This window comes from Malania oleifera, chromosome 5 (assembly GCF_029873635.1).
Source record: "Malania oleifera isolate guangnan ecotype guangnan chromosome 5, ASM2987363v1, whole genome shotgun sequence".
NCBI lineage: Eukaryota > Viridiplantae > Streptophyta > Magnoliopsida > Santalales > Ximeniaceae > Malania > Malania oleifera.
Window position 1 is genome coordinate 10,864,287 of NC_080421.1, and position 13,121 is coordinate 10,877,407.

At 37.7% G+C, this 13,121-nt stretch overlaps 1 protein-coding gene across 1 annotated transcript; it reads right to left on the minus strand.

Annotated features, from left to right (window-relative positions):
• Positions 1–1,357: 1,357 nt before the first annotated feature.
• Positions 1,358–8,460, minus strand: LOC131156750 (SWI/SNF complex subunit SWI3D). Its single transcript, XM_058110671.1, has 7 exons — positions 7,797–8,460; positions 6,840–7,363; positions 5,043–5,645; positions 3,731–3,897; positions 3,064–3,653; positions 2,361–2,548; positions 1,358–2,110 (listed from the first exon to the last, which is right to left on the minus strand). Exons 1-7 carry the CDS (start codon positions 8,305–8,307, stop codon positions 1,733–1,735), a joined length of 2,961 nt encoding a protein of 986 aa, XP_057966654.1. The 5' UTR covers positions 8,308–8,460; the 3' UTR covers positions 1,358–1,732.
• Between the last annotated feature and the right edge of the window lie 4,661 nt (positions 8,461–13,121).

Here is a 13,121-nt window from a genome sequence, read left to right on the forward strand (position 1 = left end):
TGTTGGGTCCCTTTAATTGTTATGCTGGCGTTGCATGTTTTTAATTCCATATTATCTTTCTCCATTTGCCAGACTTATGCTTTGAATCCAGCAGCTTGCATGGACCGAGAGCTGTCCAAATGTACAAAAGGAGAATCTTGAAATTTATTTATTCGGAAATCAGCATTTCAATTCTGCATGAATAAATGTAGGAATAGCTTGAAACCCTTTTGAAGAGTGGAATTAAAATCGTCTTCTTACTTCATATTTGGTTTATTATGGAATTAAAATTTGAGTGAAGAACCTCAAGAAATTAAGCAATAAATTTAATTTTATTTCTTCTGTTTTCATTCCATTATTATGTATCAAATGTGCAGTTACTTCTCACCAAGCAGCTTTGATGTTTTAATAATGCCATACAAACAGGGCGGCTTATAAGCTCAAACACTGCAATCTCTTCTTCTGAATTGTGTTACTTCTCACCAAGCAGCTTTGATATAAACATGAACAGGACGGCTTTAAGCTCAAACTGCTCTGGCAAAGTAACCATTGACCTTTCAAACACAGCAACATCTTCTTTTGGATTGTTCACTCAAAAAAACATAAAAAATAGAAATTCGGACAAAGAAAACTCAAAAATATACAAAAACAAAATATATGGGTGAACACAACCTGTTCACAACATTTCCTAGTCAATAGCCAGGGAGGCAACTTCCAATCCAGCTCCGCAAATATATAATCCAGCCATTACCATAAACTCCCACAACAACCTTATAATTTCCGTGCATTCCAAATAAAAATGGTCAAATGAGACTGCAACATGTATGTACATAAAAATCTACCTAAACTAATTTAGGCAAAAGCAGCTTTGTTAAATTCACATAAATGAGCCATTCCAACATCAGTTACAGTACTCCCATTATCTCTATAAATGCAACATGATGCTTCGTGCGGTTGATGTACTAGCACATTAGCAGCTCATGCGGCTACAACATAAAGAAAGACCTTAGCCCAACATTCACATAAAAATAATTGCTTGATGCCTAAAAATGATCGACATCAGCAAAATTCCCAACTGTACGCTACTCATTTTGACCATTCCCCAAATTGCAGATCAAACTATACCTAGCAAAGAATGGATGCCAACTAATATTCACTATTCTTTCTTCCATTGAGACAAGATATCGTGGCTGCATTTGCAAAAAGCAGGTATTAGGTCTTCAAAAGTGGACCTCTCAGCATTTAAACTCTCCTACGCCAGTATCGACACACAAGTTCAGGCCCATTATGAGTGCATGAGTAATAAAATTGATATTTTTGAATTGCATATTTCCCTCATTTTTTTTCTTTTGGAGAGAGAGAACTGGCAACGTCCAAATTAGTGACCAATAAGGTGTCATTTCATAACTCCAAAGATTTAATACATTGTGATTATGCTAGGTGTAGATGCAATCGGAAACAAGATCCGACTTGGTTCAATGCATAAGACTAAACTGACTTCAGACCAAAGAGGCATACTAAGCTTGCAACAAGTCTATCATATGAAAGTGCAGTGCAACTAGACCACAAGTCAAATGTACATGCCTAACTCAGGTGAATTAGGGGCAGCTGTGTTCAAAATCATCGTTGGGCATGCATATTTGTGTGCATATGCATATAGACAACAACAAAAAGCAAGAACTCACAGGGTAAAATTGGTTGTAAATGGCTGCTGTTTGAAATGAATTGATTCACATGTTCCCATGTACGAAGGTTACTTCATTCCAACTGATGAAAGTTTGTCTTGACCAGAAGGCCGAATTGGACTTCCGCCACCTGTAGTAGATACAAAGGGGTTTGATGTAGGAAAAGTGGGTGCCATCATGGGTCTTCCAATTGGTGGTCTAAAAGGATTGGTCATGCTCATTGGGGGCCTAGGCACCAAGTTTGCATAGTTCATTGCAATTCTGTTGGTTGGTAATGGCTGCGGCATTGCTCTGGATGAGGAAGCTGGTAAGCCAAGACGGCTTGCAATTATCTGTGCTCGTTCTTGGAAAAGCTTTTGCCTCGATCTGTCCAGTTGTTCCCTACCCCTTGCTATTGCACTTTCCATCTCACTGAAGAAAGACAACTTGGTCTCCAATTTGTGCAACTGCAATGAATGGAAAACTACGGGTTGTTATTTATTAAACAGTATCTTCTTCTTTTTAGTCCATCTCTTCAGCTAGTGTAGGATGTACTGCAAATGATAATATGCAATGCGAGATCTAGATTTTACCATGTTATTGTAATAATACTAGCTAATCTTTCTTTCTTTAATATTTTTTTCAAAGTTTCCTAAAAGGTCAGACCTCCACAACCAACAAAAACGACAATGAGATTGCTTGATAAAAAAAAATTACCTGCTTCTCAATTAAAGATGCAGTGAGCTGCCGAATATTGTCTTCTTCTCTGCTTGCGAGAAGTTTTGCCTTCACTGCTGCAGCTGAGAGTGTAGTAATAGCAGCACGCTTCAGTCTATCAATATTATGCTCTTTGGTCTTTGTACAATCACGGTTCTCATTTTTACAGTCTTTTGTTTCATCCTCCCCTGGCAAAAATGAAGAAAAGGAATTATCAGAAAACAGAAGATATTCTGCCACGCCAACTTGTCTCTATAAAATGGAGCAACCCAATTTTATAACAACAAATACTGCAATTATCATCAGCATTTTTCCTCTGCAAATCAATTTTATAGCATACATTTCAATAATTCAGGAACGAGCAATGTGTCCAAAATTACTCCCAGAAATCTTAACCCTCTGTAATTCTAATGTAAACATAAGCAAACCTTTTAATAACATGTGCTAGTTCTTTCCCTCACCCTTTCGCCACTCATGTTCATTCTTTGAGTTGAAAAAAGAAACTGAAAAGGATTACCCAAGCTCTTGCCTAATGAATACCCCTGCTCTACATTTTCTTGATTAACTATCAAGATCTGAAATATTCTCTATACTAGAAAATTTCAAATACAGCCATAAACAGCAGAATTCTCAATATTTCTTTTGGTACAAATATTTCTCCAAATATGAAATGGACAGTTCAGAAAAAAAAAAAAAAACAAACCTGAATTTGCTCCATTTTTAACAACTGAAACATCTGTAGTAACTTGCTGCTCGGTCTCTTTCTTTTCCAATGGGGGAGAATCATCTTTTGCTCCATTTTCAACCACTGAATTTGAGGTAACCTCCTGCTGGGTCTCTGTCTTTTCCAAGGGAAGAGAATCAGACACCATATCTATGTCCTTTGGTGCCTCTCCATGCTGCGAGGGCTCCTTTATTGAACCTTCTCCACATTGAGGAGGCTCCTTTATTGGATCTTTATCACCTGACTCTTTCATGGGACTTCCAGGAAGTTCTGTTTTAGACGTTAAATCTTTCAGAGAACTAGGTGGGTGGTCCCCCTGTAAATTGGACTGGTTTGATTCATTCTGAATGGCTGGTTCAACCTTTTTTAGAGTGACCACATGTGGTTCCTCCGCAGGCAACTTGTCTGCACACTCTCCATTGGGTTCCTGTCCTTCTGGAGCAGAATCCTCAATTTTCTTGCTGTTGTCATCATTCAACAAATTTTTATGGTCCAAATCTAATATTGTCTTTTCCTGTTGCTGGTTTTCATCTTTCTGAACATCTTTATCAACTGTTTCAGCAACAGCTCTGCAAATCTTTTATCAAAATCAGATACAATTCTCACAACTATTTGCTAATTTATGCTTTAATACAAGGTCACAAACCTCTCTGAGCCAGTCAGTTCTTTCTTGTCATCTGGTGGATCTTCCAGAAGAAAACAATGTCTTGCAGCCAGCTGCATTGATGGAGAGTTGCCAGATAACGATTTTAAGGAACAACGTGCTGATGCAGTAGCAAGATCAGGTTCCACCAACCGTACGAGGAATGCTGCCTGCAGAAAAGAAAACAGCATTTACACATCAAGAGTGCAAACAAATTTGGCACCAGGTAAAGGACGAAGCACAGGCACTACAGTAGTTTCAAATGACCTTTCTCTCTATGATTTCTCAAGAAGCAAGACAAAAAGTGGAAAGGGAAAGGGGGTCCAAGGTGCACATAATGTAAATTCTAATTCGTACTTCTATTTTGATTACACTGTCGCCCTTCTTAGCTGTCTGAAAAAGCCAATACTACCTTCTCTTTCACATTACAAAGCTCAATTTGCATGATGCTTAAATTGCACGATGTTGAAATTGCATGAAGTTATCCACTTGAAACATGACTTGGAAACTCACATGGAAGTTTAAAATAAGAATTTATCCAGGTGTGCTCAGATTAAACATCACTTAGCAGTGAAATCATTTCATCTAGCCCTTAGATGCCTGTTTAGCAATGTTTTCAGAGGCAAAGGCGTAAGAATATGCATTTTAACCCGTAAGAGGCAAGGTGTAAGCCTTAAGGCATTGAGGCATAAGCACTTTGAGAATTTTATTTCTAGGTAAAACTATGTAAAAAAATTACATATAACTTTAGAATAAATAAAAATTACAGATAAAATGGTAAAAAAATTTCATAGAATTTGTAAACTACATTGAAAAAAAAAAAAAAAAAAAACTTGATTTCATTAAGTAAACCATGCGAGAGATAGGTAAAACATTGCAAATTTCAAATTATTTTCAAGATCTAAGATGCAACTCTCAATTATTTTGGGAGGATCTAAAGAGTTTTGGAGACTACTCATACTATGACATTCCTTTCACATAAACATGTACTTAACCATTTTCGAGCCAATTCTAACTTGAGATTCAGATTTCAGACACTCAAAATGCGTATGCCTCAATTTAAAAATGCACAGGGGAGGCCTTTTGTACCAATGCTTAAGTTTCAGAGTGTAATGTGCTGGCCTTTCTGGGGTTTGGTATTTTAGATTGAGCTCAAGGCATTTAAGCATGCCTTGTCTTCAGGCTAGCCTCAATGCAAGCCTTGGTTTAAAACATTGATGTCTAGCAAATTGACACAAACTCATTCATCATCGGATGCAAAAAATTATGTTGCAATAGGAGGATGACTTTTCCAAACAGTCATAACCCAGCTTACCAATGCCATAACAGGGTTTCCCACTTCGGCAAATGAAATTTGGCCTTCAGGTGAAGGAAAAGAACCAACAGCTTCAAATGCTTCCTTGAGTGCCCTCAATGCACAGTTTTCACCAGTCACCTTTTCACTGGAGTCCCTTTCACCAGACTCCTGCCCAGATTCGAGTTCACCAGAATTTTCTAGCTTTGAAATTTCCATTGGGGTAGAAGGCTGGACCTCACTGGCATCAGTCTTATTATCTGTTGTTTCAGGGGTATCTTTAGGAGCAGATGATTCATTATTAGCAGTGACTGGATCTGCATTTTCTTGAACATTGGTATCAATTTCACCATTGTAATCCAAGAAAGTATCCTCGATTGGCATTTGAACAAAGTGCAATATACATTGAGCCTTCGTTTTTGTGGCAACATGCTCAGCAATCTCATTCCAATTTTCTTTATAAAGTTCCAATGCTTCAAGAAGTAGGAGGGTCTCCTGATCTGTCCATTTCCCACTGCTCAATCCAGGAACCTCAGCAGGCTCCATGAGTATGAAATCTGACGGGGACATGCCAGAGTCAAGTTTCCCATTATTGAAGCATTCAGAGCATAAATCGAAATCTGCCTGGAAAACAATAACATAATTAGCACAGATAATGCCAACAAGAGATACACTAAATAAAATTAATTCACGTCACAAGATCCATGCCCAGTTCTTCATCTATGATGAACAGATACTTCACCTAAAATTCTTGGGACAAACAATCTTGCTGCTGCAAAGTGGACAAACTTCCACAAATTTTTCATATCAGTGCAGTTGAGTACAATTGCAGCTCAGGTGCTCTTGTCGTCAACTTTTTAGGATTCTAATACATGCATAAGATGGTTTCCATGGGATGTTATGATTTCAGATATCATCTTATGAACCTCCCACCAACCGTAAGTTTAATCCCAAGTCTGACAGGTCTGACCAAAACAGCATCACTTCTCACAAAGTATAAATTTGTCCTACTCACATAGAAGGTATACCCTTCCAGGATATTAACGAACACTGAGATTACCAGAACAGTAATATTCAGTTACAGAATGTGCCATAGCTGTCGAATGTATACATTCCATTCCATTTATTTTATTTCAGAAATATAATAAATCTTAATTTAGTGCCCACAATGGGGGATTCTATTTTTCAAAAACATTTTTTTTTGGATAATAAGGAGCATAGCTGTAAATTAACCAGTTATTTCAGAAGCACTGGTCCCACCATAATTCCTCCAAACTCCAGGTAATGGCCAAGGATTCAAGCCCTGACAAAAAATATTATTCTCAATGCACTTGCCAAAAAACAATCCGTCAGGGCCCATTTGGAGCTTGGAAAACATGAAGGGAAGGGAAGGGAAGGAAAGGAAAGGGAAATATGTAAGAATCCACTTTTTCTTGTTTGGTTATTGAAAAAAATGATAAACAAAATTTTTATTTACATGTCAATAACCTTGGTGCTTCATATTTTTCAATCATATTTGAATAAATTTTCATTCTTAATAGTATTAACGATGCATACAAAATACAATGGATTGATTTCTTTCTTATTTTCTTTTTCTTTCCTTCTCTCTCACAAACAGAACCTCAATGAGAAGTATTAAGATTCATATGTCTGAACTGTTAAAAATAAAGAACAATTTAATAGAACAAAACCAAGTCTATATTAAATGGTGCTGATTGAGATCCAAGACACCATAAAAAATTTCAGCAGTTGGTTCCTATCTTTTAGCAAATTAAGAAGTCCAATAACCAAACAAAAAATTCTTAGAAAAGAACCAACCTGCTTCTGGCAATGGTATCGCTTCCGAGAGCAATCAGCAGAGCAAGAGTTGCAATGGTACTCCACTGCTGGACCCTCAGGTCTAACCAACTCTTCAGCAGCGACAGACTCTGGAAACAATCCTGATGGCACAACTGGGGTCACACTAGTCCTTGAAACTACAGGCAGACACGGTTGCACCGTTTCAAAGCGATACAACTGTTCAATCGAAGAACCCATATCTTCTATCCCATTTTCAGGAGGTTTGCCTGTTGCAGTTTCAGCAGGTGGAAATGGGTGAAAATTAATCAGACCCCAGTGGTCCAAAAACTCCATCACCTCTTGCCTTGCATCTGACTCTCCAACTGAGAGCTCGGCTAGATCTTTTTGTTCAATTGGTGTGTTTGGATTTGCATGAAATTTCTTCATAATCCAATTGCGTATCTCCATGTACATATCAGCAGTTCGGTTTTCTGACTTTTTGTTAAAGAATGAAGGCAGTGTGCGCTCCTCCAAAGGATGAACTTTGGTCCATGAAAACCAACCTAGAGAGAGTGCGTTTTACTTAGCAAAACGAAATATTTTATGCATCTTCAAAAAGATTGCATTCACTAGGACAAAAAGAGCATAAACGATTTTTGCATCCTTAACTCTAGAATCTTACAGCGTCGATTAAAAGGCACTGAAAGTACTTTTTTTTAAGGAAATAAAAATTGCATTCACTACACCTCTGAAAAGCATCAAAAGTGTTTCCAAGATGCTACCGAACAGGACCTAAAATTTGAGTGAGTGTGTGTAAGTGCGAGAGGGAGAGAGAGAGAGAGATAGAGCTTGAATTGCAAACTTAGGATTTCTCTCTGCATCTCGAAAACAAAAAACCTAAATATTTCGCGGCGGAGCCCTAATTCGAATCAAAGAAAAAAAGCAAAAAAACAAAAAAAAAAAACAAGGGTTTCATAAGAGAAAATTTCAACTCACCACAAGTAATTGGCGCCACATGAGCATTGGCATCGCGAGATCTAATAGCTTCAAACTCCGCATCAACAACACTCTCCAAAGCCTGCCAATTCTGGCTCGCCATCTTCGCCTCCTCCGCAGCTGCCATCACCGCTCTGGCCGAATCCTCCAGCGAGCCCGCCAGCTGCCCGACAACCAGCGAACCGCTGCCCCCTCCAGCCGCACCAGAGCCAGCCGACGCCGCCGCGGCGAGATTGCTCGGAGGCTGGCGAGCTCTGGTGCAGGGCCCATTGTGGATCGAAGGCGGCATAATCGGCGGCTTCTCGCGAGCCTGTCTCTTCGAAGGCGTTGACGCAGCGCTCGATGCATTGCCGCTGTTGTTAGACTTTCTCTTCTGGCCTCCCGCACGCCGCCGCGACGAACCGGGCTCAGCAGTAGCCGCTCCTTCGGCGAGCCTACTTGCTGCGCCGTTGGCACCGCCGGTGGCCAAATTCGCCGGTAGCGCTCCGCCCTCTCGACGCTTCTCCTCCATCGCTTCTCTTCTTCTTCGAGGGTTTGGCTTCACTGAGATCGTCGTCTCTGACGAATAGATGCACTAAACTGTACATACACCATTTTTTTCTGTAGCTTTGCTCGACCCTCTCTGTTACTTAACCAAAAATATAAATAAATAAATTACATGAATAATTGTAAATTTTATAAAATCATAAAATAAGCATTGCTGGGATTGTCTGCTCCGGCAGTGCAGATGACACTGACAAATAGGATTCACTTCAACCGTTCGATATCGTGACTTTTTTTTTGGGCCTGGACGCTGAACGGTGTGATGGCGTTGACTATGCCGAGGAACCGGCTGCTGGGGTTTGCAGGAAGAGGCAAAACGCAAAACGCAAAACGCATAATGCAAAACCAATAGAAAATAAAAATTAAATTTAAAATTAAGAGGTATTTTATTATTATTTTAAACCAATATAAGGCAAAAATTAAATATTAAAATGAAAACTAAAAAATTGAATAACTACCAACTTGTTCAGCTAACGTTTATATAACTAACATAAATTACAAACCTAATACCAAAAATGCTCATTTTAGCCTACGGATCAACTAATGTTAAATAATAAAAATGAAAAAACAATACTAATGTAACAAATTTTAAAAAATAGAAAAAATATTTAAAAATATAAAAATAAAAAGGAATTAGTCATTATTATTTTACTTAATTATTATATTTTAAAATACTAGGATAATCTTAATCAACAAACAATGGTAAAAGTATGTTTGGAATGTTTTTATCATTTATTCCAATTTTTTTTTTTAAATTATGAATATTTTTAATTTCAAATATATTTTATATCAAATTATCAATTTATTGTTACTTTTATTGTCACGTCTCGAACCTGCGGATGTGCCATAGGTGTGAACATAGTAACCTAAGCTGTCTCCGTATTAATTAAAACATACATGATACTACACTAAATGAGGATCCGACCCCGTGGAGTACACGTATACACATTTACATTCACATTCATACTCATCAAATACGCAACGAAAATATTATTTCTATACATACATCATACCATACCAGAGTCTATACATAACTGGAAATATATATCCTAAAATACAATACATACTCCGGGTGTCTACAAAACTCAACACTGACAACCCGGTTACAAAACTCGTACCTACACAGGTACTAAACGTAGTTAACCGACACCCACGCTTCCAGATGTTAGGATGCTAGTTTCGGTTATCTGAAGGATTTGAAAAATATTTGTATATTCGGGGTGAGACACCTTTCAGTAAGGAAGAAAGTATGTTATATCAGTGTGTGACATACAAGTGTTATTTTAACAAAAAACGTAACACGATACAGTTCCAGTATTTTCACAATTCAGTTCCAGTACATATAATACCAAATATTCGGTCAGTGTTGTCACACTCAAGCACACGATACCCTGCGATAACCGAAGCCTCACAACGATATCGTTGCTAGTACGGCGTCCACTCACACCCATCGATGACCAACCGAAACAAACATATGATATTTCACACCCTTGGATATAGAGTCGGATACTCTTCCCCATAGTAATTAGCCGAGACATGACATCAACGTACGATAATTAGCTGCCCCTAGCTAATTCAGCGTACGGTAGTTAGCCACTCCTAGATGATTTACAAAACCTGAAATAATGTTGGAACTCATGTTCCTATACTCATCAATGTATGGTAATTAGCCACCCCAAACTGTTTTACAAAACCCTGGAACATTTTACATACAACATTTCATTCCACACTTATTTGAGTATACAACAAATCATATTGTTTTCAGATCGAGAAATACAGTTTAATACAAATACATGTACGATCATCTCAATGCTACATTTTTATACAACATACAGTTTTTTCAACAAAAATAGAGATGATACCCGAAACCCTCCAATTTTCCCAAAAACTGTAACCTAAAAACCTCGCATTTTCACCCTGATAGATTGTTCAAAATAAGTAGTCAAAACATACATACAATCGTATACTATAGGTTTATCGATCTCGATTTAAAAAATAACTGATATAAACAGAATTCCCTTACCTTTTCTCGAATACCAAAATACGAACTTTACGGCTCCAAAACTACGAACCGAGTCCACAAAACCTAAACATCCAAGCACTATAATTCGCTACAATTCTTACTACTACATATATACTGAAATGAAACTGAAATCAGACTCTTACCTCGGTTTTGGGTCAAAACCCGAAAATTCTCGAAACAAATTTTCGATCTACTATAAATGTAGAACTTCTCCTCTTGATCCACGTGGTAACGTCGAATCGTTGATTCCGGTAACAGACGGCCCGAAATCCTAGAGAGAGAGAGAGAGAGAGAGAGAGAGAGAGAGAGAGAGAGAGAGTTTCCAAGTTCTAGAGAGAGAGAGAGGTTTTAGCTTTCTTAACCATGAAGCAAATGAAATAAGATATTTATAAACCTTTGACCTGGCTAGCCTCGTCGACGAGATGACGTCCTTGTCGACAGGCCGCAGAAGGAAGTTCCTCGACGCCAAGGTGGCCTCGTCGATGAGCCTGAGATTTCAGGATTTCCCAAAATCTCTTAGCATCTCCTCGTCGATGAGTCGCTGAATCTCGTCGCCGAGCTAAACAAGAGGCTTCGTTGACGAGCAAAGACGCCTCGTCAACGAGCCCTATAGATTTTTCCTTTCAAACTTCCCTTCTCTTTTCCTCATTTATTTAATACACTTATCTCAGGTCGGGTTTATTTTGATTAAAAATCATAATATTAAATGAAAATTCAAATATTAAACTATAGTGGCAAGTGACAAATGAAAATTATTAAAATTAAGTTTTAAGATTTTGTTATAACTATTGAAAACTGTTGGCCCGGATAAGCGTCTAGAGGGGGGTGAATAGACATTTTTCGCGGATATGCAAATTTTCTACAAACACAATAAATCTTGCCAAGAACAAAAGTATTATATCACAACATAAAAATATAACAAATGGCAAGAGAGAAGAGAGAAGAGAAGCTTAACACAACGATGTTAACGTGGTTCGACACCCCGCCTACATCCATGCCTTGAGACCAACTCAAGGATTCCCCAAATCCACTATATGATCCTCCTTCCGGCAGAGAAGCCTATACAAATAGATGCTCACAAAGAGCTCTTACAATGATACTCACCTAGAGGTACCTTACAATGACTTACAAAGAGCCTTACAATACAAGTAGTTGAAGAGAGGTAGATACAATCTTAAAGGCTACTCTTGAGCTGAATATCACAATGTAATCCTCACACTATATCCTCTTTTTTAATGAAGTGTAAACAAAGCAAAGCAAGAGGGCAAGTGGTTGCACAATGAAACCCTAAAGTAAATGCACAATGAATGATTTCAACAACTAATGAGTTTCACTACTTTGAAGTTAATGCAAGAGACCTATTTTAAACACCAAAGGGGCGAGCTGGACGCTGGAGAGCCGTTGGACATTTATTGATATGAGACAAGGTGAGAACTAGCCGTTCTGGCACATTAAATGAGGTCTGCAGCTCAATATTTGTGGACGAGGTCTCACCTTCGTTGACGATCTCTTCAGTTAATTCATAGACGAAGCCCTATGTTCATTGATGAGTTACTGGGTCTGAATTTAGGTAGGTTTCGGTTTCTTTTCGTCGACGAGTGCCCTGTGTACGTAGACAAAATGTGCACAGACTTCGTCATCGAATCACCCGTATTCGTCGACGAAGGTGCTCTGAACTTTTAGGTACTCTCGATATATTTTCGTCGACGAGGGTCTGTATTGTTCTCGTCGACGAAGCCTTGTGTTCGTCAACAAGGCCCCTTTCACTATTTTAGAAAATATTCTTTAACTAGGTTATGTTTGAAGTAAAAAGGTCCTTATTTTGAGAAGTGATCTCTGATCTACTTTAAGATGTCTTAGGTTTAACAAAACATGTTTGAGGGTTTTTAGACATTTTATGCAGTTTATTTGAGTAGTTATATGTGTGTGGAACTGTGCTTGTGTTCTAGTGATATGTATGTGATATGCCTATTTCTTCCTTATTTTTTTGAGCCACACCATACACAAAGGATTATAAAACATTCTCTCTAGCTCTCACACTCAACTTAGAACATGTGCTTTCTATGTAGAGTCCATGAGTGCTTTGGTTTGAGTGGTCGAGTTCTGGTCATGTCACATGTTGCTTTTGGTTGGTTTGAAGTTTACTTGTTTTGGAGCCGTTCTGTGCAACTGAACGGAACTAGAGAAAAAGTTTAGTAACCTTAAAGAACTGCTAATGAGTTATTGTCATCAAAATACAGTTGGAATGAAAAACCCTTAACCATTTGGTCTAACAAAAATTGTTAACAAGAGTTGAAAATCAACAATGTAAATAGACATGCTGTCACTGTGATAGGAAAAAACAAAAAATAAAAAATAAAAAAAATAATAAATTATTTAGTAAAAAGAATGGTTAAAATAATGTGATTAAATAGTAGAACATAATTAAGCAAATGATCCTTTTAGTCATATTTGTAAAAAATATTTATTGATTTTTAAAATTTACTTTTAAATTACTAAATCATATATATAATAATACTAATTGCACTTTTAGGACATTGAGGTTATGTTCACTTGCACTTGAGATTACTTAAGACTAACAATTGGTGGATTGCTAATTTGCTCAGTTAATCACTGAATCAAAAGTGTATGAGAAATGGGATGGAGGATTATTTCCTCTTTTGTGAAACTTCAACTTCCCATTGCATGACTTTCTTTCTATTAGCAACTTGAGAGTCCTCCTATGATATTAATGAATGTATGATCCATTTGTCACATGT

What these genes read in the sequence shown, in the direction of transcription:
- LOC131156750 (XM_058110671.1), bottom strand. Translation starts at nt 8,307, where the DNA reads ATGGAGGAGAAGCGTCGAGAGGGCGGAGCGCTACCGGCGAATTTGGCC. An exon ending in GATACCATTGCCAGAAGCAG is followed by an intron (nt 5,646 to 6,839) that starts GTTGGTTCTTTT and finishes ATTGTTTTCCAG; the next exon opens with GCAGATTTCGATTTATGCTC. An exon ending in GAAACCCTGTTATGGCATTG is followed by an intron (nt 3,898 to 5,042) that starts GTAAGCTGGGTT and finishes TCTTTTCTGCAG; the next exon opens with GCAGCATTCCTCGTACGGTT.